The 24,934-nt window shown below is 40.7% G+C and overlaps 1 protein-coding gene across 8 annotated transcripts in view; it reads left to right on the forward strand.

Annotated features, from left to right (window-relative positions):
• The first annotated feature begins 245 nt into the window (after positions 1–245).
• LOC106604903 (polycomb protein SCMH1) overlaps positions 246–24,934 on the forward strand; it is a 52,798-nt gene continuing 28,109 nt past the window's right edge. For 3 of the 8 annotated variants that reach the window (XM_045718273.1, XM_045718278.1, XM_045718280.1), the window contains exons 1-7: positions 246–343; positions 3,136–3,305; positions 6,078–6,144; positions 6,402–6,482; positions 8,044–8,114; positions 9,237–9,471; positions 10,086–10,174. In XM_045718273.1, the coding sequence (XP_045574229.1) occupies positions 6,120–6,144; positions 6,402–6,482; positions 8,044–8,114; positions 9,237–9,471; positions 10,086–10,174 (501 nt within the window). In that variant the 5' untranslated portion in view covers positions 246–343; positions 3,136–3,305; positions 6,078–6,119. Of the gene's footprint in view, positions 344–461; positions 524–827; positions 935–3,060; positions 3,306–6,077; positions 6,145–6,401; positions 6,483–8,043; positions 8,115–9,034; positions 9,124–9,236; positions 9,472–10,085; positions 10,175–24,934 lie in introns of those variants that run through there. The other 5 variants (XM_045718275.1, XM_045718274.1, XM_045718276.1 and 2 more) reach the window with 5 other exon arrangements.

Raw genomic sequence — 24,934 nt, forward strand, 5'->3', positions numbered from 1 at the left:
GAATAAAGATACTAAGGGCAGGCATTTATTTCAAGTACAGAGGAAAGTCGGGAGGGGACAGAAGAGAGGAGGCTATTTTTACAAGATTAAGGGTGGGACACAGCCAGTTGAATAAGTCCTTAAATGTGATAGGGAAGCATCCAACGGGAAAGTGTGTTATCTATTTTAAGAGCAACGGGGCTGGCAGGTAGGATTTAGTTTCTCCCTGTCTCTGGCCCACACTCCAGTACAGTAGGTGGCGGTAATGCACCATAACGTTGGATGCCAACCGCCGATACAAATTGAAAGAAGAAAAAACATGGCGGACAGCCACTAGCTCAATCCACAAATATTTCAAAGCAAGGTAAACAGACTCTAATATATTGTTTACACGCTATCCTCTTTTTAACAAACACATTTTTTAGCTGGTATTTATTGATGCAGGCCAACGATAGATAGCTAACATAAAGTCTTCCCGTTAGCATGCTGTGTTGACGGAGCTAGCTATCTGTTGTTCGAGCATGCCCATGTTATTAGCTTGGAGGTAGGTACCTCTTCTTATCCTCACTCTTAAATACATATATTTGCTGGCTGAATTTCTTGCTACCGTGATGATTTGCTTGGCTTTTGCCACTGTGGGGAGTCCCATGTGTTGGCTTTGTGTTTTGAATGGAACCATTTATCTTATCCTAACTAGGCTAATTTAAAAAGCGGTATTTTAGTCATATTAAACGGACAAATGATGGTAGCCAATTTTCCTTATAGATAATACAGCATTGACGTGGGTCATTATCAATAATAGTGGTAGTAGAAGCGAGCTGGTCTGACGCTATTTTATTTCTGGGAAGGAAAAAGGAAGGAGCTGGTCGACATCCCCTTGACGCAATGAAAAAGGCGCACTTCTATTGAGAGAACCAACTGAATACACGTTTGAAGACTGTTATGATCTTTTAAGGTTTTTTATTGCATATTATGATTATTGTTTTTTTGTCTCATTCTCCATTTCTATAGCCTAGTATTACATATTTGAAACCGTTATAGCCTAGTATTGCATCTTTTAAATCGTTATTTATGACCACTTGTCAGTCCAATGTAAACTTAGCTAATGGTAGCTAGCATGCACACTTACAGTAACCGAGTTTATGCTTAATTTAGAAGTCTATTTGATTGCCTGCTGAAATGATGTAGCTAGCTACTTTGCTAGCTTGATACACTTACTGATGCAGTGCTGCTGGTGTGTATGAATAGTCAGCAATCTGTTATTCTAAACCAGTTAAGGAGAAAAAACAGAAAGGCTGCAAGGTTACTTTGTTGTTGATATATCTTGAAATGGTTGGTGTGTTTAGTGTGGCTACTTGGTAAATATGCATTAATTAGTCAATTTGCCTTTATCTGCTATTAATTTCAATGTCCTGGCTGCATGCATTTTATAAACAGAGGATTTGTGAGTAGCTATGACTGCTGTGTTTTGATGCTAAAGAAATCTAATCTACTTTGAGGACCAATATAATTTCAGCCACTTGTTTGTTTGTCTGACCTAATGACCTGTGTGTCGTAGCCAACTGGTAGTTAACCTAGGCTCAGGGTTAGGGGCCAAAGCCTCTCAAGTCAAGGATAGCCAGCCAGACATCCCCTGCCTGGTCACCGTTGTAAATAAGATTTTGTTCTTAACCTCTCTAGGGAAGGTGGGACGAAATACGTAACAGCCAGTGGAATCCTGTGGCGCGTTATTCAAATACCTTAGAAATGCTATTACTTCAATTTCTCAAACATATGACTATTTTACACCATTTTAAAGACAATACTCTTGTTAATCTAACCACACTGTCCGATTTCAAAAAGGCTTTACAACGAAAGCAAAACATTAGATTATGTCAGAGTACCCAGCCAGAAATAATCAGACACCCATTTTTCAAGCTAGCATATAATGTCACATAAACCCAAATCACAGCTAAATGCAGCACTAACCTTTGATGATCTTCATCAGATGACACTCCTAGGACATTATGTTATACAATACATGCATGTTTTGTTCAATCAAGTTCATATTTATATCAAAAAACAGCTTTTTACATTAGCATGTGACATTCAGAACTAGCATACGGTGAAACTTCCGGTGAATTTACTAAATTACTCACGATAAACGTTCACAAAAAGCATAACAATTATTTTAAGAATTATAGATACAGAACTCCTCTATGCACTCGCTATGTCCGATTTTTAAAATACCTTTTCGGTGAAAGCACATTTTGCAATATTCTAAGTAGATAGCCCGGCATCACAGGGCTAGCTATTTAGACACCCAAGACACTATCCGAAGTGTAAATAAGGGTCACGAGCATGGCGCATTTCGTGACAAAAGATGTCTAAATATTCCATTGCCGTACTTCGAAGCATGTCAACCGCTGTTTAAAATCAATTTTTATGCAATTTTTCTCGTAAAAAAGCGATAATATTCCGACCGGGAATCTGTGTTTTAGTACAAAGAGAGAGAAAATAAAAACATGGGGTCTCCTCGTGCACACGCCTCAGTCTCATTGTCCTCTGATAGACCACTTACCAAAGGCGCTAATGTTTTTCAGCCAGGGGCTGCCTCGACATCATTCAGCTTTTTCCCCGGGTTCTGAGAGCCTATGGGAGCCGTAGGAAGTGTCACGTTACAGCAAAGATCCTAAGTTTTCAATAAAAAGAGTCAAGAAGCCCAAGGAATGGTCAGAGAGGGCACTTCCTGTACAGAATCTTCTCAGGTTTTTGCCTGCCATATGAGTTCTGTTATACTCACAGACACCATTCAAACAGTTTTATGCATATTCTATGCATATTCTAGTTTCTGGGCAGTAGTAATAACCAGATTAAATCGGGTACGTTTTTTATCCGGCCGTGTAAATACTGCCCCCTAGCCCTAACAGGTTAACTGACTTGCCTAGTTAAATAAAGGTTAAATAAAATAAAAATCATTCAAGGTGTACTGTGTCATAAAAAACACTGACTTTAGATTATTTTTAAGATCCAAAACAGATGGTGACCACTTGAAATGAATACCCTATATTGGCTATAATGTTACCCATTCTGTTTTTCCAGTCTGGGTCCTCTTGTTTTGTCAATACCCCAACAGGGGTGAGTTTTCTAATTCTCCCAGAGCTGCTGTGTCAACAGTGATCCCTGAGTGTGTTTGGGTGGGTGACTGAGGTCTGCTGACAGCTGGGGCCACCTCTTTGTTGTACCCTGTCATCTGCCTCCAACGCCAACCCCCTGCCTGGCCGACAGAAGGGGAGAGCGTTAAGCGCGAATCTGTGGGGAAGTCAACCTGAGCATCCACAAATGAAGTTAGTCATTTCCAAATGAAACACGGTCTATATGTTGGAGTTCATGCTTTTTGAAACGTATAAGTAAGAAATTGTATGAATTTTGACCATTACAGGAGGCCAAGTGACAAAGATATTTCAGTCAATTGTATTTCATGGCTTTTCAAAAGGGCTCGGGGGGGGGCATGGCCTAAGGTTGGAAGGTATCCAGAGTTTTATACTGTCAGTGTTTCCCTTATATGCATTCAGCAGCGAGTCAAAACTGCTGCTAAATCGTGGCCGCCACTGCAAAAAAAATTACGTTTATTACATGCATGAGCTGAAATAAAAGATCCCAGAAATGTTCCATATGCACAAAAAGCTTATTTCTCTAAAATGTTATATATTGTTTATATCCCTGTTAGTCAGAATTTCTCCTTTGCCAAGATAATCCATCCATCCACCTGACAGGTGTGGCATATCAAGAAGCTTGCAGTACGTCCAACTGGCCTCAACCACAGGCCACATGTATTGTGTCGTGTGGGTGAGCGGTTTGCTGATGTCAACGTTGTGAACAGAGTGCCCCATGGTAGTGGTGGGGTTATGGTATGGGCAGACATAAGCTACGGACAACAAACACAATTGCATTTTATCAATGGCAATTTTAATACACAGAGACACTGATGAGATTGAGGGCCATCGTTGTGCCATTCATCCGTCACCATCCTCTCATGTTTCAGCATAATGCCTGGCCCCAGGTCGCAAGGATTTGTACACAATCCCTGGAAGCTGAAAATGTCCCAGTTCTTCCATGGCCTGCATACTCACAGGACATGTCATCCATTGAGCATGTTTGGGATGCTCTGCAACGTGTATGACAGTGTGTTCCAGTTCCCTGCCAATATCCAGAAACTTTGCACAGCCATTGAAGAGGAGTGTGACAACATTGCACAGGCCACAATCAACAGCTTTATCAACTCTATGTGAAGGCGATGTGTCGCGCTGCACACAAGATACTGACAGGTTCTGACCCACGCCACTACTTCTTTTTTTTTAAAGTATCTGTGACCAACGGATGCATATCTGTATTCCCCGTTATGTGAAATTCATAATTGGGGCCCAATGAATTTATTTAAATTGACTGATTTGCTTAGGAACTGTAACTCAGTAAAATCTTTGAAATGGTTGCATGTTGCGTTTTATATTTTTGTAGCTTATGCCTTCCCATACCATTACAACACCACCACCTTGTGGCACTCTGTTCACAACATTGACATCTGCAAACCGCTCGCCCACACAACGCCATACACGCTTGTCTGCCATCTGCCCGGTACAGTTGAATCTGGGATTCATCCATAAAGAGCACACTTCTCTGTTGTGCCAGTGGCCATCGGAGGTGAGCATTTGCCTTCTGAAGTCGGTTACGACGCCGAACTGCAGTCAGGTCAAGACCCTGGTGAGGACAACAAGCATGCAGACGAGCTTCCCTGAGACGGTTTCTGACAGTTTGTGCAGAAATTCTTTGGTTGTGCAAACCCACAGTTTCACCAGCTGTCCAGGTGGCTAGTTTCAGACGATTCCACAGGTGAAGAAGTCGTGGGCTAGCGTGGTTACACGTGGTCTGTGATTTGTGAGGCCAGTTGGACGTACTGCCAAATTCTCTAAAACAAGTTTGGAGGCAGCTTATGGTAGAGAAATTAACATTACATTATCTGGCAACAGCTCTGGTGGACATTCCTGCAGTCAGCATTCCAATTGCACACTCCCTCAACTTGAGACATCTGTGGCATTGTGTTGTGTGACAAAACTGCACATTTTGGAATGGCCTTCTATTGCCCCCAGCACAAGGTGCACCTGTGTAATGATCATACTGTTTAATCAGCTTCTTGATATGCCACCCCTGTCAGGTGGATGGATTACTTTAGCAAAGTAGAATTGCTCACTAACAGGGAAGTAAAACTTGTGGACAGAATTTGAGAGAAAAGCTTTTTGTGCGTATGGGTAATTTCTGGGATCTTTTATTTCAGCTCATCTTTTATTTCAACACGTTACATGTTGCATTTATATTTTTGTTCAGTATACATGTCATTTCTCAAAATCTATATCTATCTTACATATTGTTTTATGTCCTCCGGGTTTGAGAAGAAAGATAAGTTCAACAGTGAGCCTGTCAGTTTGCCTTAGTTCTCACACAGCATCCACCCTAGCTGACGCGATGCTATTTTCGAGATTTTTTTAGCACATTTCTTCTCTGGACTTTTGTTGATTTAGTTACCCTAATCTTGGTCATCCTACAGGAGTAAAAACTCCAATAACCTTTTAATGGATTATGATAGAGACGTGGTTTGGACCATTGGCTTTCTTAGGGGAGTATCTACACAAGTAACATACCCATTGGTCAAAAGATTAACCTTTTATTGGACACCATAGACTCTAACATCCATAACCGTCATTTTTGCTTCATTTCTCCAACATGCCAATATTTAGAAGTCAGTTATTTCGGGGTTATACACTTCCCCTAAGGGAAGTACTATAGACATACACATCAAAACTTTCATTTCTATTTTGTTTGTCCATTCTGTTAGAAATTAAATTTAGATTTTTGCGTGCAAATGTAATGTCCATAATACTGGAATCACCCTTAAAAGGCTAACCAGGCTAGCACTAGTATAGGCTACACCAGACTGGCTTCTTGAACACAATAATGTACAAGAAAGGTCCAAATCGGACCTAAATTCTGACCTAACATGAAGAGAGAGGTATCAAATGGTTTGTGTTTACTTCAATGTTTTTTTCCCTCTCGTTTCCCTTTAGAGTGGACTATTGTGTCTTGAACTTAGTCAGTATTACTGGAGCATGAAGAAGCCAGTGCCACAAAAAGGTAATGTCATGTTAAGAAATGGAATGCAATTGTCCATTTGAAAAGCATAATCTACATCTTCTAAGGATGCTGCTCAAGAAGGGTCCTCTATTAAGCCTGTGTGTATAGACGTCTCAGATGCTGATGTGATACTTTGGCCTCACACATCTCATTGACTGTTTATTCTAGTTATGAATAGATAGTTTCATTGAATGGTGTCGGCTAGCCTTTGAGGTTAACTGTGTCTCTGAAATGTTGTGCCCTGCTCTCTCCTCTAGCTATTGAGTGGAAAGATGGCAGGCGGATCAAGCATGCCCGAAGTGGTCGTCCCTCCCGGGTCCCATCGCAGTACCAAGGAGGTACATTACCACACACACCAACTTTCTCAGATGAATCACTGCTGAATGAAAACAACATTCTGAATCAAACACATTCATATTCAGTTATAACCAGGGGTTGGAACCAAAATTATTTTCCAATTGTTTCGTTCTGAACAGCACCACCATTTTTTTCGTTTCCATTCCACTGTTCCGACCAGCAAAATAAAGTTCTGAACTGGTTCGAATCCCCCAAAAATACTGCTTTGTATTGTTATTTTCTGTTCCTTTTTTAACCTGTTAAATCTTTTTATTTTTTTTACATTTAGCTCATTAAATTAATGCGACTGAAATTTTGCGGGGTGGGGAGAGAGCAAGAGAGGGTTGAGGAGGAGGCTTGAAGCGCTGGGCATCTTATGACATGCATTATCTGGGTCCCCAGAATTATACCTAGGAGGAGCGGCTTCTATAGAGGAACTTTGAATGTCCTTTGACCTATATAGCTAAAAAGCTTGAGCTAGATGGTTAACAAGCTTGTGTGCGCAAAGCGGCACCAGAATTAAAAACATGTCTTACCTTTTTGTAGTTAATAAATCTAACGCGAAACGTGATAACTAGGCCTATAGTATCCTTATCTAGCATTGGAAAAAGTTAATCTGTTCTTCTCTTGCTAATTAAAAATCTCTCTCTAATGTCAGTACAGTAGCCTATGCTTCGGAGGGGCAGGTAGGCTACTCACACACACACGGGCAAAGATTTTCAGCTTGCAAGCAGATACTGGAATATGTTTTTGAGTGACTGAGTGAGGGCTTTGCTTAGATTGTTTTGAAATATTGGTTCTGTTCCGGAACAGTACGGATCACTTTCTAACCCGTTTCTGTTCCTTGAATGTCATTGTTTTTGGTTCTGTTCCCTGAATCAGTTCCAACTCCTGGTTATAACACTGTTCTAAAGGCATCAGCATGCTTCAGTTCGGGCTGGCGGCTAGCCGAAGTCAGCTAGGTGAACCGAGCAAGTGTGCTAAGCATTTTACCTTAAAATACCTTTGCTTGAAAAATGAGAAGAAAGCGGCTGTTTGTACTGTTTGTCCATTTTGAGACACCGTAGCCAGTATACACTTCCTCAAAAAAAGTTAACTCAAGAAATCTGTAATTAATTTCAAAGTTTTTGCAGAGGCGATCTTAGTCACGCAATTTTACATCTAACTAAGATATTTGGTTCAGTATTTCTCAATGAAAAAGTGTGCATGAAAATGAGTCGTCTCTCGTTGAATGACAGCAAAGACTACTGAAGAATCCCTACTGTTCACCAACGAAGGGGCGTAGACTTTGGCTACCGACTTCGGCTTGCCTCAAGAAAAAAATGTGCCCCCGAACAAACCGAGAACAAAAAAACCTTACTGAAGTTCAAAACGAACAAACACATCCCAAAATGTTGTCATAATATATGCACGAACTCTTCCGAAACGGTTTCGGCTGGGAAGGATGGGGACACCTTAACACTAGCCCATACCATAACACTGAACCCCAAAACCCCACCCATTCACACAAAAACAGAACGGTAGACAACATAAAGCAGCCATTGTGCTTTTTCTGTCCCACAGGGCACTTCAGTTGGGACAAATACCTGAAGGAAACAGGTGCTAGTGCTGCACCTGCCCACTGCTTCAGACAGGTAAGCCCCCCCCCCTAATCAGACTACAGTATATCCTCCTCACCAAAATCTCATGTCAGGGCATGCTACTACCCTATGTGAAACTTCTGCCCCTGAAATTATTTTAAGCCATTCCAAACCAGGGCATTTACAGAGTTTGTAAGAATTATGACCAACAAGCAATATGAGATATAAGTTAACCCTGGCAGCCAAAGTCTCACCAGTGACAATGAGCAGCATCTATATGTAGCTCAGGAAGACCAACGTCTTAACCAATGTTCCCTCTAAGCTGCTTGACCCACAAATAACTAATTTATCAGCAATGGGGGAGTGATTGTTTCCTACAAGAGCAAAAAAACGGTATATTTCTAGTCTTCTTTGAAAAGTGGGTCAGTGTTGTATTTTGAGACAGGCTTGAATATGCAAAGAAGCTAATGGGTGGCCTGCGTTTTTGTCTGGTTCTCTGTATGGTAATAATAATTAATTAATGTTATTTTGTAAAGTGGTTTCTTCCATCATGCAACACAATGTTCAGTCACCTATTTGGTGTTTAGGCTACAAACCATTTATTATTTGGTGACTTGAGCTTTTGGACGGGTACAAAATCTGTCCTCCTGGTCTGAAGGACAAGTTGCTAAAAGGTTAATGTCAAGTCCTGCACAATGTTTCATGACTGTAGGATATATATATATATATATATATATATATAAAGAAATAAATCAATAGCTATTTCCATGTTGCTCCATTGGTTTTGTTTGTAGGCCTTTTTGATAGGTCTATATTATGCCCTAATAGCCTGCTTGGCCACTGACTAAAACTGTAATTAAAGCGGGTACAGCCAGTGTTCACAGTAAACGTGTGCAAGTTGCACAGAATGCTCACAACATTCACATTTCCACTCACAAGACCTGAAATTTGCTAAGTGGCGGGATTTTTTTTAGGGAACCATTAGGCTAAGAAGAAATTCCCTCTTGGGTCGAGGGGTGACACTGATTTCAAGTTGCGTGCAGGGCTACCTCATCACCACAGCGTGAGTTCAACTCACCTTCGATACTTAGTCTTGCTTGATGCTGTCTTCCTATCTCAGCATGTTGAATCTGTCCAGCATCATTGCATGCCTCTGACATTCCCCTACCTCTCCAGGGTGCAACTCCTCCAGTGAATGAGTTCAAGGCGGGCATGAAGCTGGAGGCGCAGGACCCTCGGAATACAACGTCAACCTGCATTGCTACAGTGGTGGGCCTAACGGGATCGCGTCTGCGTCTGCGCCTTGATGGCTCCGACAATAAGAACGACTTCTGGCGCCTGGTGGACTCGTCTGAAATCCAGCCTATCGGCAACTGCGAGAAGAACACGGGCATGCTGCAGCCGCCATTGGGTGAGGAGGAGAGAAAAACACATTTTCACACAGTCTCACATATACACACACACACACACACACACACACACACAGTCAGACACTCGATACTACATACCCATTATGGATATGATGCACCCTATTTTTTTAAATCTTGGATCTTTAAATTGTGTGCTATCGCACAGTGCTACTTATCTTCCTCAGTTAGGTTTACACCAGACTGATATATACTGGGGTCTATTTATTAGTGCACACTGTAGCAAAATGTTTTGCAATGGAAAATATTTTTGTAAATAAACGAGAGTTTCTTATTGGACAAATTAATGTAAGTCCCTCCCTGTTTTGGTCCATTTGCATCCATTTGGTTTCTAGGCTGTATTTATTTTCCAGGCTGTATCACAAACGGCCGTGATTGAGAGTCCCATAGGGCGGCGCACAATTGGCCCAGCGTCGTCCGGGTTTGGCCGTTGTAGGCCGTCATTGTAAATAAGAATTTGTTCTTAACTGACATGCCTAGTTAAAAAGGTAAAAAAAAAAAAACTTAAAGTAAGTACACCTTTGCATAATAGTGTGAAGGGTCTCGTCTACTGTGTATGGATGATAGTTTTTTGACAGAGTCTGTATTTCTCCCACAGGCTTCCGTCTGAACGCATCCTCCTGGCCCATGTTCCTTCTAAAAACACTCAATGGAGCCGAAATGGCCCCAGCACGCATCTTTCACAAGGTACCTGTCACAAAGCAGCACACGCTCTCCATATTGACCTGTTTATAAGGCATACCTGTACACATATACACACTCCCTTTCCCAGCATATACACCTATGTAGCTAAACTTTCCATTGATGGCCATTTGTATTTATGGCTGCAGATAACCTGATTAAAGTTAACGGTAGAATTAACACAATAACTGGCTTATGGAAGCACTTCTCTAAGTGAGAGGTATATTATATATTTCTTGTATGGCTCCCAGGGCGAACCCCCCACCAAAACAAATCACCATTCGGCACTAACAAATTTTTATTCAGACATTTGGAACAACACAAATAAATAATCATACCTTTTAAAACGATATAAATCTAAAAATATATACAAAAATAAGACTCATAAATATCAAAAAGAAGGAACAAAGACAAATGGAAACAAATGTGTGTTGATTTCGCACTCGAGCATCAATACATTACCCATCCCCCAACACTGTCAACCAAGAGTCAAGACTTAACCAGTTCACCTTGTGGTTTAATTGGTAGCATTTCGTAGTGTGACTGATTTGACTAATTACATTATTACTGTACAAAGTTAGAGGTGTGCTGTTTGATAGATTCCCCCGCTCCCCCTACCTCGGGCTTCCAGTGGGGAGACCTGAGGTCAACCTACCCCCGCCTCTCTCCCCATCTCATACTTCTGAGTGGGAGACCTTCCCAGGCAGTAGCCTGCCTAGCTAACAAACTAGAATCAGGGCGCCCACTCCGACAAGGTTAATTGACCCACAGTCCCACACGGTGACATGTATTCTTGGCTATCGTGCCATGGCTGTGTCAGAGTCGATTGTAAGTTAAACTTGTGTATTCCTTTATGGGTAGTGTGATGCCCAAGATACATTTTACTTGCTGGCATTAGCGGCCGTTCGAATCTGTTTCTTTTTCCTTCTTTGTATTTTTGTCGGAATTAAACAGGATATAATGATGACTGCAGGACATATTTCATGTAGTCATCATTATATCCTGTTTAATTCCGACAAAAATACAAAGAAGGAAAAAGAAACAGATTCGAACGGCCGCTAATGCCAGCAAGTAAAATGTATCTTGGGCATCACACTACCCATAAAGGAATACACAAGTTTAACTTACAATCGACTCTGACACAGCCATGGCATGATAGCCAAGAATACATGTCACCGTGTGGGACTGTGGGTCAATTAACCTTGTCGGACATTAAGAACTGGTCTTGCGATTTTATATATATATATAATACAGTGGCAAGAAAAAGTATGTGAACCCTATGGAATTAAAATTTTAACAGATCTTCATCTAAGTCACAACAATATAGACAAACACATTGTGCTTATACTAATACAAATTATTGTATTTTTGTTGTTTATGTTGAATACATAATTTAACCTCTAGGGGAGGTGGGACGAAATCGTCCCACACTATTCAACAGCCAGTGAAAAATCAGAGCGCCAAATTTAAAACCACAAAATGTCATAATTCAAAGTTCTCAAACATAGGACTATTTTACACCATTTTATAGATACACTTCTCCTGAATCGAACCACGTTGTCCGATTTCCAAAAGGCTTTACAGCGAAAGCAAAACATTAGATTATGTTAGTGTAACCGATGTGAAATGGCTAGTTAGTTAGCGGTGGTGCGCGCTAATAGCGTTTCAATCAGTGACGTCACTCGCTCTGAGACCTAAAGTGGTTGTTCCCCTTGCGTTGCAAGGGCCGCGGCTTTTGTGGCGCGATGGGTAACGATGCTTCGTGGGTGTCAGTTGTTGATGTGTGCAAGGGTCCCTGGTTCGAGCCCAGGTTGGGGCGAAGAGAGGGATGGAACCTACACTGTTACATTAGGAGAGTACATAGACACAAATAATCACACAAGCATATATGTCACATAAACCCAAACCACAGCTAAATGCAGCACTAACCTTTGATGATCTTCATCAGATGACACTCCTAGGACATTGTGTTATACAATATATGCATGTTTTGTTCAATCAAGTTCATATTTATTTCAAAAACCAGCTTTTTACATTAGCATGTGATGTTCAGAACTAGCATACCCACCCAAAACTTCCGGTGAATTTACTAAATTACTCATAATAAACGTTGACAAAATACATAACAATTATTTTAAGAATTATACATACAGAACTCCTTTATGCAATCGCTATGTCCGATTTTTAAAATAGCTTTTCGGCGAAAGCACATTTTGCAATATTCTGAGTACATGGCTCGGCCATCACGGCTAGCTATTTTGACATCCGCCAACTTCGGGGTCACCTAAACTCAGAATTACTATTAGAAAAATTGGATTACCTTTGCTGTTCTTCGTCAGAATGCACTCCCAGGACTTCTACATCAACAACAAATGTAGTTTTGGTTCCAAATAATCCATAGTTATATCCAAATACCTCCGTTTTGTTCGTGCGTTCAGGTCACTATCCAAGTGACCTGAACGTACGAACAAAACGGAGGTATTTGTGACAAAAAAATTCTAAATATTCCATTACCGTACTTAGAAGCATGTCAAACGCTGTTTAAAATCAATTTTTATGCTATTTTTCTTGTAAAATAGCGATAATATTCCAACCGTGCCACGTTGTATTCATTCAAAGAGTGAAAGAAAAAAATTGAGAAGTCTCGTGAACGCGCATCTCCAGTCTCCAGTCTCACTGTCCCCAGGCTGACCACTTACAAACTCTGCTCCTATACTTTGCCCAGAGACAGCAGACACCCCATTCCACTTTCTGGTGGCTTTAGAGAGCCAATGGAAGCCTTAGAAAGTGTCACGTTACATGTAGATAGAGATGCAACAGAAGGACAACAAATTGTCAGACAGGGCACTTCCTGTATGGAATCTTCTCAGGTTTTGGCCTGCCATATGAGTTCTGTTATACTCACAGACACTATTCAAACAGTTTTAGAAACGTTATAGTGTTTTCTATCCAAATCTACTAATTATATGCATATTCTAGTTTCTGGGCAGGAGCAGGAGTAGTAACCAGATTAAATCGGGTATGTTTTTTATCCGGCCGTGAAAATGCTGCCCCCTATCCCAAAGAAGTTAAACATTCACAGTGTAGGTTTTAAAAAGTACGTGAACCCCTAGGCTAATGACTTCTCCAAAAGTTAATTGGAGTCAGGAGTCAACGAACCTGGAGTCGAATCAATGAGACGAGATTGGAGATTTTGGTTAGAGCTGCCCTGACCCATAAAAACACTCACAAAATTTGAGTTTGTTATTCATAAGAAGCATTGCCTGATGTGAACCGTGCCTCGAACAAAAGAGATGTCAGAAGACCTAAGATTAAGAATTGTTGCCTTGCATAAAGCTGGAAAGGGTTACAAAAGTATCTCTAAAAGTCAGTCCACGGTAAGACAAATGGTCTATAATTTGAGAAATTTCAGCACTGTTGCTACTCTCTCTAGGAGTGGCCGTCCTGCAAAGATGACTGCAAGACCACAGCGCAGAATGCTCAATGAGGTTAAGAAGAATACAAGTGTCAGCTAAAGACTTACAGAAATCTCTGGAAGATGCTATCATCTCTGTTGACGAGTCTACAATACGTAAAACACTAAACAAGAATGGTGTTCATTGGAGGACACCATGGAAGAAGCCATTGCTGCCCCAAAAAAATAAACATCTGAAGTTCGCAAAAGAGCACCTGGATGTTCCACAGTGGTACTGGCAAAATATTCTGTGGACAGATGAAACTAAAGTTGTTGTTTGGAAGGAACACACAACACTGTGTGTGGAGGAAAAAAGGCACAGCACACCAACATCAAAACCTCATCCCAACTGTAAACAATGGTGGAGGGAGGAGCATGATGGTTTGGGGCTGCTTTGCTGCCTCAGGGCCTGGACAGCTTGCTATCATCGATGGAAAAATGAATTCCCAAGTTTATCAAGACATTTTACAGGATAATGTAAGGCTATCTGTCCACCAATTGAAGCGCAACAGGACAACAACCCAAAGACAGAAGTAAATCAACAACAGAATGGCTTGAACAGAAGAAAATATGCCTTCTGCAGGTCAGTCTGACCTCAACCAGATTGAGATGCTGTGGCATAACCTCGAGAGCGGTTCACACCAGACAACCCAAGAAGATTGCTAAACTGAAACAGTTTTGTAAAGAGGAATGGTCCAAAATTCCTCCTGACCGTGCAGGTCTGATCCACAACTACAGAAAACATTTGGTTGAGGTTATTGCTGCCAAAGGAGGGTCAACCTGTTATTACATCCAAGGGTTCACATACTTTTTCCAACCTGCACTGTGAGTGTTTACACAGTGTGTTCAATAAAGACATGAACAATTATAATTGTTTGTGTGTTATTAGTTTAAGCAGACTGTGTTTGTCTATTGTTGTGACCTAGATGAAGATCAGATACCAATGTATGCAGAAATCCAGGTAATTATAAAGGGTTCACATACAATTGTATCCATTAAACTGAGCAGGCTGGGCTGACATGCTTATAGCCTTGCTAGGACTTTCTAAATGTGAGCATGCATTTATAAGATTGTGCTGTTATTATTTCTATTATCTATTATTGCAACTTTTTTTTTCTGACTGTTTTCCCTGTGTTATTTGGTTAGTTCTCTTAAAAAGCACCCTCATAGATATTTATGTTATCATGGGACTACCCTCATTTCCCTCTGGCCAACGCCAAGGGTGTGCATTAGGGTGCAAAGGTGCGTCATGAGTCAGGGAGATGGTCCGATGGTCTTAGTGACAACAGACCTAGATATGGGGGGAGGTTTTAGTGGATGGAATATTAGGACAATTGAAAGTTTACAAAGTTGCAGCTACGGTATGCTTAACAATGCAAATATTATGGTACAGCTATATTGACACTTAATCATCATGGTGCTTTTTAATGGTAAGTTTACAAACATTGGTTGTGGTAAGTATAATTGAAACTTGGGTATCATTATGGTAAGTGGGGAAATGAGTATAGCCAGTTATAATTGTAATGGCTTAGCAGACCATAAAAAATATATGTTTTTACATGGCTAAAAGAGAAAGAAACTCATTCTACAAATATAGATGAGGTTGGGTGGAAAATATGCTATTGGACCAAAAACAGATCTGTCTAATTCATCTATATGGGGCAAATAATGATGATCCAAACTTCTTTGAAAATGTATACAATAATCTATTCAGCTCACAAGCAACAAATTCATCTATTATTATGGTGGGAGGTTATAATACGGTTTTAAGTACCTCAATGGATCGTACAGGAAATCACTCTACAAACTATCCTCCTCAAGCACTTAAGGAGATCTGAACTAGTGGTTATATGTAGGCTGGAAAACCCCGACCTAGTGAGATATACATGAAGGAGGCTTAATCAAGCTAGCCGTCTTGATTACTTCCTAGTAAAAGTTTTTTTTAAAGTGTTAATAGGAGAACGAATGCAATCGAACCTCCATCTAATTGGCCTCCTTATAACTACAGAATTTCCACGTGGACAGGGATATTGGACATTTTATCAAAGCCTATTTGATCATTTGTTCTTAACTAAGACAAAATAATTCATAATTGACTTTTTTTGCACAAAATAGGTACGGCAGTTCCCTTACTGTATGGGACACTTTTACATGTACCTTTAGAGGCCATTCAATACAATACTCATCATTAAAACAAAAGCAGTTTAGGTCAAAAGAGACTAATAAAGGAAATAGAGAAAGTAACAGCACAGGCATATGGTTATGGACACTGTACTATAGAGGCACAAAAGGAAAAACCAAAAGAAATGGAGGTAGTTATTCAAGAACGATCAAGTGCAATATATTACAAAAATATAGCGAATTGGATGGAAAATTGTGAGAGAAAAAAGATTGAATCTTCAACATAGAAATGCTACCAATAAGAATTTAAATAAACTCGTTACAAATGGAGTCATCCATGATTCACCAAATTATATTTTGAAAGAGGAAGCGAAATATGTTAAGCAAATGTTTTATTTTCAGTCTCCTCCATTTCCACTGAATGATGTTAACTGTAAGGATTTCTTTAATAATAATAATAATAATGTAAAATTAGCAAATTTACAGAAAGACCTGTGTGAAGGCCAACTTACAGAAGAGGAACTTTTTGAGACAAAATCTTTTCAGTCAGGAAAAACACCAGGGCTTGATGGTATACCAGTAGAGGTATATCAGACCTTTTTTGATGTCCTCAAAGATCCATTATTAGCATGTTTTAATTACTCCTATACAAATGGTAGACTTTCAGGTACTCGCCAAGAAGGTCTGATTTCATTACTACTAAAACAGGACCAAGGTGGTAAGTATAAAGATCCAGTCCATTTAAAAAACTGGAGGCCTCTTACACTTCAATGTTGTGATGCGAAAATCCTGGTGAAATGCATAGCACATAGAATAAAAAACTCGATCAGACAGGTATTTTTACATGGACAATATATTAGAGATAATATACAACAATTACTTGAAACAATTGAACATTATGAAACATCAAAGATACCAGGCCTGGTCTTCAGAGCAGTTTTTGAAAAGGTGTTTGATAAAGTACGACTAGAATTTATAAATAAATGCCTGGATTACTTTCATTTTGGTGAATCTCTTATATAATGGGTTAAAGTTATGTACAGCAACCCCAGATGTAAAATAGTAGATAATGGTTACTTCTCAGAAAGTATTGAGCTTTTAAGAGGAGTCAAACAAGGCTGTCCGTTGTCTCCATATATATTATGGCCATTGAAATGCTAGCTACTAAAATTAGATCCAACAACATCATCAAGGGGATAGAAATCCAGGGGATAAAAACAAGTGTCAATGTTTGCCGATGACTCTAGTTTTTTCTTAAGTCCGCAATCTGGATCCCTACACAGTCTCATTGAAGATCTTGATCACTTTTCTATCCTCACTGTAATAAAAACTAATGACAAGTGTTGGATATATTACGTTTTGGATCGTTAAAAAAATTGTTTACACTACCTTGTAGTTTACCAATAAAATAGATCTACTTGGTATTCACATCTCAAAAAATATAAATTAACTTACCACAATCAATTTCAATAGAATGTTAGCAAAAATAGATAAGATTCCGCAACCTAGTTGCCTAGTTAAATAAAGGTTAAATAAAATAAAATATGGAGAGGTAAATACTTGGTTCTATCGTAGTTTACTTACTTACTTACTAATGGCACTGCCTACTCCAGACGACTCGTTTTTTAAATCATATGAAGAAAAACATTTATTTTATTTGGAATGCTAAGCCAGACAAAATTAAACGTGCCAGTTGAAGTCAGAAGTTTACATACACCTTAGCCAAATACATTTATACTCAGTTTTTCACAATTCCTGACATTTTAATCTAAGTAAAAATTCCCTGTCTTAGGTCAGTTAGGATCACCACTTTATTTTAAGAATATGAAATGTCAGAATAATAGTAGAGAATTATTTACTTCAGCTTTTAATTATTTCATCACATTCCCAGTGGGTCAGAAGTTTACATACACTCAATTAGTATTTGGTAGCATTGCCTTTAAATTGTTTAACTTGTGTCAGATGTTTCGGGTAGCCTTCCACAAGCTTCCCACAATAAGTTGGGTGAATTTTGGCCCATTCCTCCTGACAGAGCTGGTGTAACTGAGTCAGGTTTGTAGCCCTCCTTGCTCTCACATGCTTTTTCAGTTCTGCCCACACATTTTCTAGGATTGAGGTCAGGCCTTTGTGATGTCCTCTCCAATACCTTGACTTTGTTGTCCTTAAGCCATTTTTCCACAACTTTGGAAGTATACTTGGGGTCATTGTCCATTTGGTAGACCCATTTGCGACCAAGCTTTAACTTCCTGACTGATGTTTTGAGATGTTGCTTCAATATATCCACATAATTTTCCTTCTCATGATACTTACTTACTAAGTAAGTATCATTAGTTATTTTGTGAAGTGCACCAGTCTCTCCTGCAGCAAAGCATCCCCACAACATTGTCATGACGTTGGCCTGTGGGTAAGGGTTATGACCCCCCCATAAATACCTTTCTCCCCTCTCTCTCTTGACTCTACTGAAGGACTCTTGAATAGCCTTTGTTAAACATAGAGAGTCTGGGAACATCAAACGGTGGGGGGAAAATGCGTTGGTACTTAATGAATATGATGTCAGTTCGGTTGTCATCTGAGACATTATGACTGTTGACAGGACGACAAACTGTATCTGGGAAAGTCTACACATTCTAGTTATCAGATTCACATGGAATTGTTGTGCAATTTAAATGTTTAAATATAAAACTATTTGTGAAAAGATGAAATTTAATTTTAGCTTCCAAATGAGAGAATTGGGTTTTCATAAGGTTAGAGCTCTGCTCAATCAGTGGCCCGCCCCTGTGAAGAGACATGGGTTATAAACTATGAAACACACCCTTCTCTCCCTCTACTATATAAGCCCTTAACGATAATGTAACCCCCTGTTCCGCGTACGCGAGGCCTGCAGCCTCTGCGTTAAAAGGGCAAATAACTTTCTGTTCCGGGTACATTAGGGCGACGGTCTGATGTCAGAAGGATTCAGATAATAACTACAGAATTAAGCCAACCTCAGCGTGAGCTTTGGTTGCGAATTGTATGAACTTTGAACTCTTATTCACTACAGAAGTGATACCTCCTAGCCGTTGAGTTAGCAGCAGCCGCTGTAAACGTGGGCTAGGAAAGGACGGACGACGTATCCAGTCTAACACACAACGACGATACTACAACGTATACCATTTACCACCAGAGACATTCTTCCGAGGACAGCAAGATCTCTGTTGGACAACACGGCCAGCATCTACGACCAACCTACCGAAGCGCAGCTCAGAGTAAATATTTATTGCATTTCCCTTTTCCAAATGGGCGGTAATTTAGAATGCATAAGATACTGTATTTACGATAGCATAGCGTCTCCCTTTGCTCCTCAGTCTTCCCGCTCTTTCACTCAAACCCAACCCCCTTTCCTTTGTGTAACCAGCCGTCATGTCAGTCCATCCACCAGGGACGTTTTCTGTATGACATAATTTGCATTCTGTGTATATGTAATTCTGTGTGATTAGTTAGGTATTTAGTAAATAAATAATTAAATACAAGTTTGTATTGCTGATTCAACTTGTTAGCCAGGGTTCGTGAAGATAACCAAGAATTTACAACTTTCAGATGAGACTGAAATAAGGTGTGGATTAATATTGACTGCTATTGATGTAAAATAAGACTAGGTCTTTAATAGTTTTTCGGAAGATAACAGCTCTATAAACACACTTTCGTAAATGATGTCAATTAGCCTATCAGAAGCTTCTAAAGCCATGACATCATTTTCTGGTATTTTCCAAGCTGTTTAAAGGCACAGTCAACTTAGTGTATGTAAACTTCTGACCCACTGGAAAATTGTTGGAAAAATTACTTGTGTCATGCACAAAGTAGATGTCATGTTAACAGACTTGCCGTAACTATAGTTTATGCCTGTTATGGCTTGAATCCCATTAGAGGGATTGATATGACGACAGCCAGTGAAAGTGCACGGCGGCAAATTAAAAACAACCACAAATCTCATACTTAAAATTTCTCAAACATACAAGTATTATACACCATTTTAAAGATAAGATTCTCCTTAATCTAACCACAGTGTCCGATTTCAAAAAGGCTTTACGGCGAAAGCAAAACAGTAGATTGTTAGGACAAACTTCACAAGAAAATCCACACAGCCATTTTCCAAGCAAGGACATGCGTCACAAAAACCAAAAGTTCAGCTAAAATATTCACTAACCTTTGATGATCTTCATCAGATGACACTCCTAGGACATCATGTTATACAATACATGTATGTTTTGCTCGATAAAGTTCATATTTATATCCAAAAACAACATTTTACATTGGCGTGTGATGTTCAGAAAATGTATTCCAACCAAAACTTTCGGTGAATATGCACATCAATTTACAAAAATACTCATCATAAACGTTGATCAAATTTAAAACAGTTATTGAAAGAATTATAGATACACTACTCCTTGACGCAACCGCTTTGTCAGATTTCAAAATAACTTTACGGAGAAAGCACATTGTTCAATATTCTGAGTACATAGCTCAGCCATCAAAGCAAGCTTTCCAGCTACCCGCCAAGTTCTGGCATCAACAAAACTCTGAATTAGTATTACAAATATTCTCTTACCTTTGCTGATCTTCGTCAGAATGCACTCCGAGGACTCCTACTTCCACAAGAAATGTTCGTTTTGTTCGAAATACTCCATCTTTATGTCCAAATACCTCCGTTTTGTTCGCGCGTACAGATCACTATCCAAAAGGCATAATGCATGTGCGTAAAATAAGAGACAAAAAGTCAAATAGTTCCTTTACCGTTCGTAGAAACATGTCAAACGATATTTACAATCACTCCTTAGGGTCTTTTTAAATTGAAACGTTGATAATTCCTGAGGATGGCTCACCTCTCACAGTTCTGGGTGACTTTAACCTCCCCACGTCTACCTTTGACTCATTCCTCTCTGCCTCCTTCTTTCCACTCCTCTCCTCTTTTGACCTCACCCTCTCACCTTCCCCCCCTACTCACAAGGCAGGTAATACGCTTGACCTCATCTTTACTAGATGCTGTTCTTCCACTAATCTCATTGCAACTCCCCTCCAAATCTCCGACCACTACCTTGTATCCTTTTCCCTCTTGCTCTCATCCAACACTTCTCACTCTGCCCCTACTCGGATGGTATTGCGCCGTCCCAACCTTCGCTCTCTCTCTCCCGCTACTCTCTCCTCTTCCATCCTATCATCTCTTCCCTCTGCTCAAACCTTCTCCAACCTATCTCCTGATTCTGCCTCCTCAACCCTCCTCTCCTCCCTTTCTGCATCCTTTGATTTTCTCTGTCCCCTATCCTCCAGGCCGGCTCGGTCCTCCCCTCCTGCTCCGTGGCTCGACGACTCACTACGAGTTCACAGAACAGGGCTCCGGGCAGCCGAGCGGAAATGGAGGAAAACTCGCCTCCCTGCGGACCTGGCATCCTTTCACTCACTCCTCTCTACATTCTCCTCTTCTGTCTCTGCTGCTAAAGCCACTTTCTACCACACTAAATTCCAAGCATCTGCCTCTAACCCTAGGAAGCTCTTTGCTACCTTCTCCTCCCTCCTGAATCCTCCTCCCCCTCCCCCCTCCTCCCTCTCTGCGGATGACTTCGTCAACCATTTTGAAAAGAAGGTTGACGATATCCGATCCTCGTTTGCTAAGTCAAACGACACCGCTGGTCCTGCTCACACTGCCCTACCCTGTGCTTTGACCTCTTTCTCCCCTCTCTCTCCAGATGAAATCTCGCGTCTTGTGACGGCCGGCTGCCCAACAACCTGCCCACTTGACCCTATCCCCTCCTCTCTTCTCCAGACCATTTCCGGAGACCTTCTCCCCTTCCTCACCTCGCTCATCAACTCATCCTTGACCGCTGGCTACGTCCCTTCCGTCTTCAAGAGAGCGAGAGTTGCACCCCTTCTGAAAAAACCTACACTTGATCCCTCCGATGTCAACAACTACAGACCAGTATCCCTTCTTTCTTTTCTCTCCAAAACTCTTGAACGTGCCGTCCTTGGCCAGCTCTCCTGCTATCTCTCTCAGAATGACCTTCTTGATCCTAATCAGTCAGGTTTCAAGACTGGGCATTCAACTGAGACTGCTCTTCTCTGTGTCACGGAGGCTCTCCGCACTGCTAAAGCTAACTCTCTCTCCTCTGCTCTCATACTTCTAGACCTATCTGCTGCCTTTGATACTGTGAACCATCAGATCCTCCTCTCCACCCTCTCCGAGTTGGGCATCTCCCGGCGCGGCCCACGCTTGGATTGCGTCCTACCTGACAGGTCGCTCCTACCAGGTGGCGTGGCGAGAATCTGTCTCCACACCATGCGCTCTCACCACTGGTGTCCCCCAGGGCTCTGTTCTAGGCCCTCTCCTATTCTCGCTATACACCAAGTCACTTGGCTCTGTCATATCCTCACATGGTCTCTCCTATCATTGCTATGCAGACGACACACAATTAATCTTCTCCTTTCCCCCTTCTGATAACCAGGCGGCGAATCGCATCTCTGCATGTCTGTCAGACATATCAGTGTGGATGACGGATCACCAGCTCAAGCTGAACCTCGGCAAGACGGAGCTGCTCTTCCTCCCGGGGAAGGACTGCCCGTTCCATGATCTCGCCATCATGGTTGACAACTCCCTTGTGTCCTCCTCCCAGAGTGCTAAGAACCTTGGCGTGATCCTGGACAACACCCTGTCGTTCTCCACTAACATCAAGGCGGTGACCCGATCCTGTAGGTTCATGCTCCACAACATTCGCAGAGTACGACCCTGCCTCACACAGGAAGCGGCGCAGGTCCTAATCCAGGCACTTGTCATCTCCCGTCTGGATTACTGCAACTCGCTGTTGGCTGGGCTCCCTGCCTGTGCCATTAAACCCCTACAACTCATCCAGAACGCTGCAGCCCGTCTGGTGTTCAACCTTCCCAAGTTCTCTCACGTCACCCCGCTCCTCCGCTCTCTCCACTGGCTTCCAGTTGAAGCTCGCATCCGCTACAAGACCATGGTGATTGCCTACGGAGCTGTGAAGGGAACGGCACCTCCATACCTTCAGGCTCTGATCAGGCCCTACACCCAAACAAGGGCACTGCGTTCATCCACCACTGGCCTGCTGGCCCCCTACCTCTGAGGAAGCACAGTTCCCGCTCAGCCCAGTCAAAACTGTTCGCTGCTCTGGCACCCCAATGGTGGAACAAGCTCCCTCACGACGCCAGGACAGCGGAGTCAATCACCACCTTCCGGAGACACCTGAAACCCCACCTCTTTAAGGAATACCTAGGATAGGATAAAGTAATCCTTCTAACCCCCCCCCCTTAAAATATTTAGATGCACTATTGTAAAGTGGTTGTTCCACAGGATATCATAAGGTGAATGCACCATTTTGTAAGTCGCTCTGGATAAGAGCGTCTGCTAAATGACTTAAATGTAAATGTAAATAATATTTCAACAGGACAATAGCGTATTCATTCCAGGAGAAAAAGAATGAGCGGCGCTCCAAACGTGAACACGCAGTAAACAACTCCCTGCTCCCAGGCAGTCCACTGATAAACTGAGCTGCTGTTCTTTGCCCAGTAAGAGGAGATGCATGAAAGACGTTTCTAAAGGCTGTTGACAGCCAATGGAAGCCTTAGGAAGTGCAAAATGACCCCACAGACAATGTAGTTTGAATAGACATCTAAGAAGAACTACAAATCACTTCCTGGTTGGATTTGTTTCTCAGATTTTTGCCTGCCATATGAGTTCTGTTATACTCACAGACATCATTCAAACAGTTTTAGAAACTTCATAGTGTTTTCTATTCAAATCTACTAATAATATGCATATCTTAGTTTCTGGGAGTGAGTAGGAGGCAATTTACTCTGGGCACGTCAGTCATCCAAGCGACTCAATACTGCCACCATCCATAAGAAGTTAACAAGACATTTGTGGAGTGGTTGAAAAACAAGTTTTAATGACTCCAACCTAAGTGTATGTAAACTTCTGACTTCAACTGTATATAATGCATATGAGTTTGGGGGCTAAAATGATTAAATATTAAAGCTTTAAACCTCTCACTAAAAGCTTCACTCATACATAAATGATACTTGTATCCAAAATGGTTCTCCAGTAGATTTTTAAGGCAGGCTCATCCTTTGTTCAAAAATGGCCTTTTTGTCTTTATACAGATTACAACTTCTCATTTCCGTGTAATTGAAAATTATATTTTGTTTAAAGCATCACCCTTTCTTAAACAAGCCATACAATTTCAGTTTTATCCTCCAGAAAAGATATAACAAATGTTAAGGTTAAATTCAAATATACTGATTAATAAATTAAATATTCTTTATGGATTCTTTTTTTTAAATAGTTTTATTTATTAATGATATTATGAATAGAAACGGAGGAGTTATGTCACATATGCAGCTATCGAAAATATATGGGAATCTGCTCAATCAAAATGTACAATCAACTGATTGCAGCATTACCACAAAAATGGAGGAGGCAAGTGGAAAAGGGAGAAGGTAGGAAACCCTTTCTGACTACCATTTATTAAAGATACAAATTGGCTGAAAGGAACTGGAATAAATAGAAAAATATAACAGTTTCATTTGAGGACAAAAATGTTGACAGCTGCGCCATACAGGTTGCAAAATTAATGGGAAGAGATTTTTGATGAACCGATTCCATGTCACATGTTTATGAACTGGTACAAAAAAACAACACCTGATTGAACACTTCGTTTTTCAATTTAAATTATTATATCAAATTCTTTCCACCAAGAGAATACTATATATATGGGGCATACAACAATCTCAGCTCTGTAGATTTTGCTTCGAAGAGACAGAATCAATAGAGGCAATACCAGAATAAATGATCTATATATCTAGTTTCTGGTCACAGGTTCAGGAATGGTTAAAAACAAAATCACAATATGCACTTTAAATTAACCTTACAAATAGCAGTGTTGGGTGATTTGGAAAGCCAATCATCTCTTAAATAATTATGAATAGATCCACCATTGAGCACAAAAACATCACTTGTTACAGAATATTTTACATAGAAATAACATCTGTCAGACAAACCATGCATATAATAATACTCGTAGGAAAGGTTTTCATCTTTAGCTCACAATCTGTGGATACTATACGATTAAAAAGGAAAACAATTATGTGAAACAGCACAATTGAAAAATATATGGCACACAAACGAGGGTGGTCTATGGTGATAG

The sequence above is a fragment of the Salmo salar genome, chromosome ssa05, assembly GCF_905237065.1.
Source record: "Salmo salar chromosome ssa05, Ssal_v3.1, whole genome shotgun sequence".
NCBI lineage: Eukaryota > Metazoa > Chordata > Actinopteri > Salmoniformes > Salmonidae > Salmo > Salmo salar.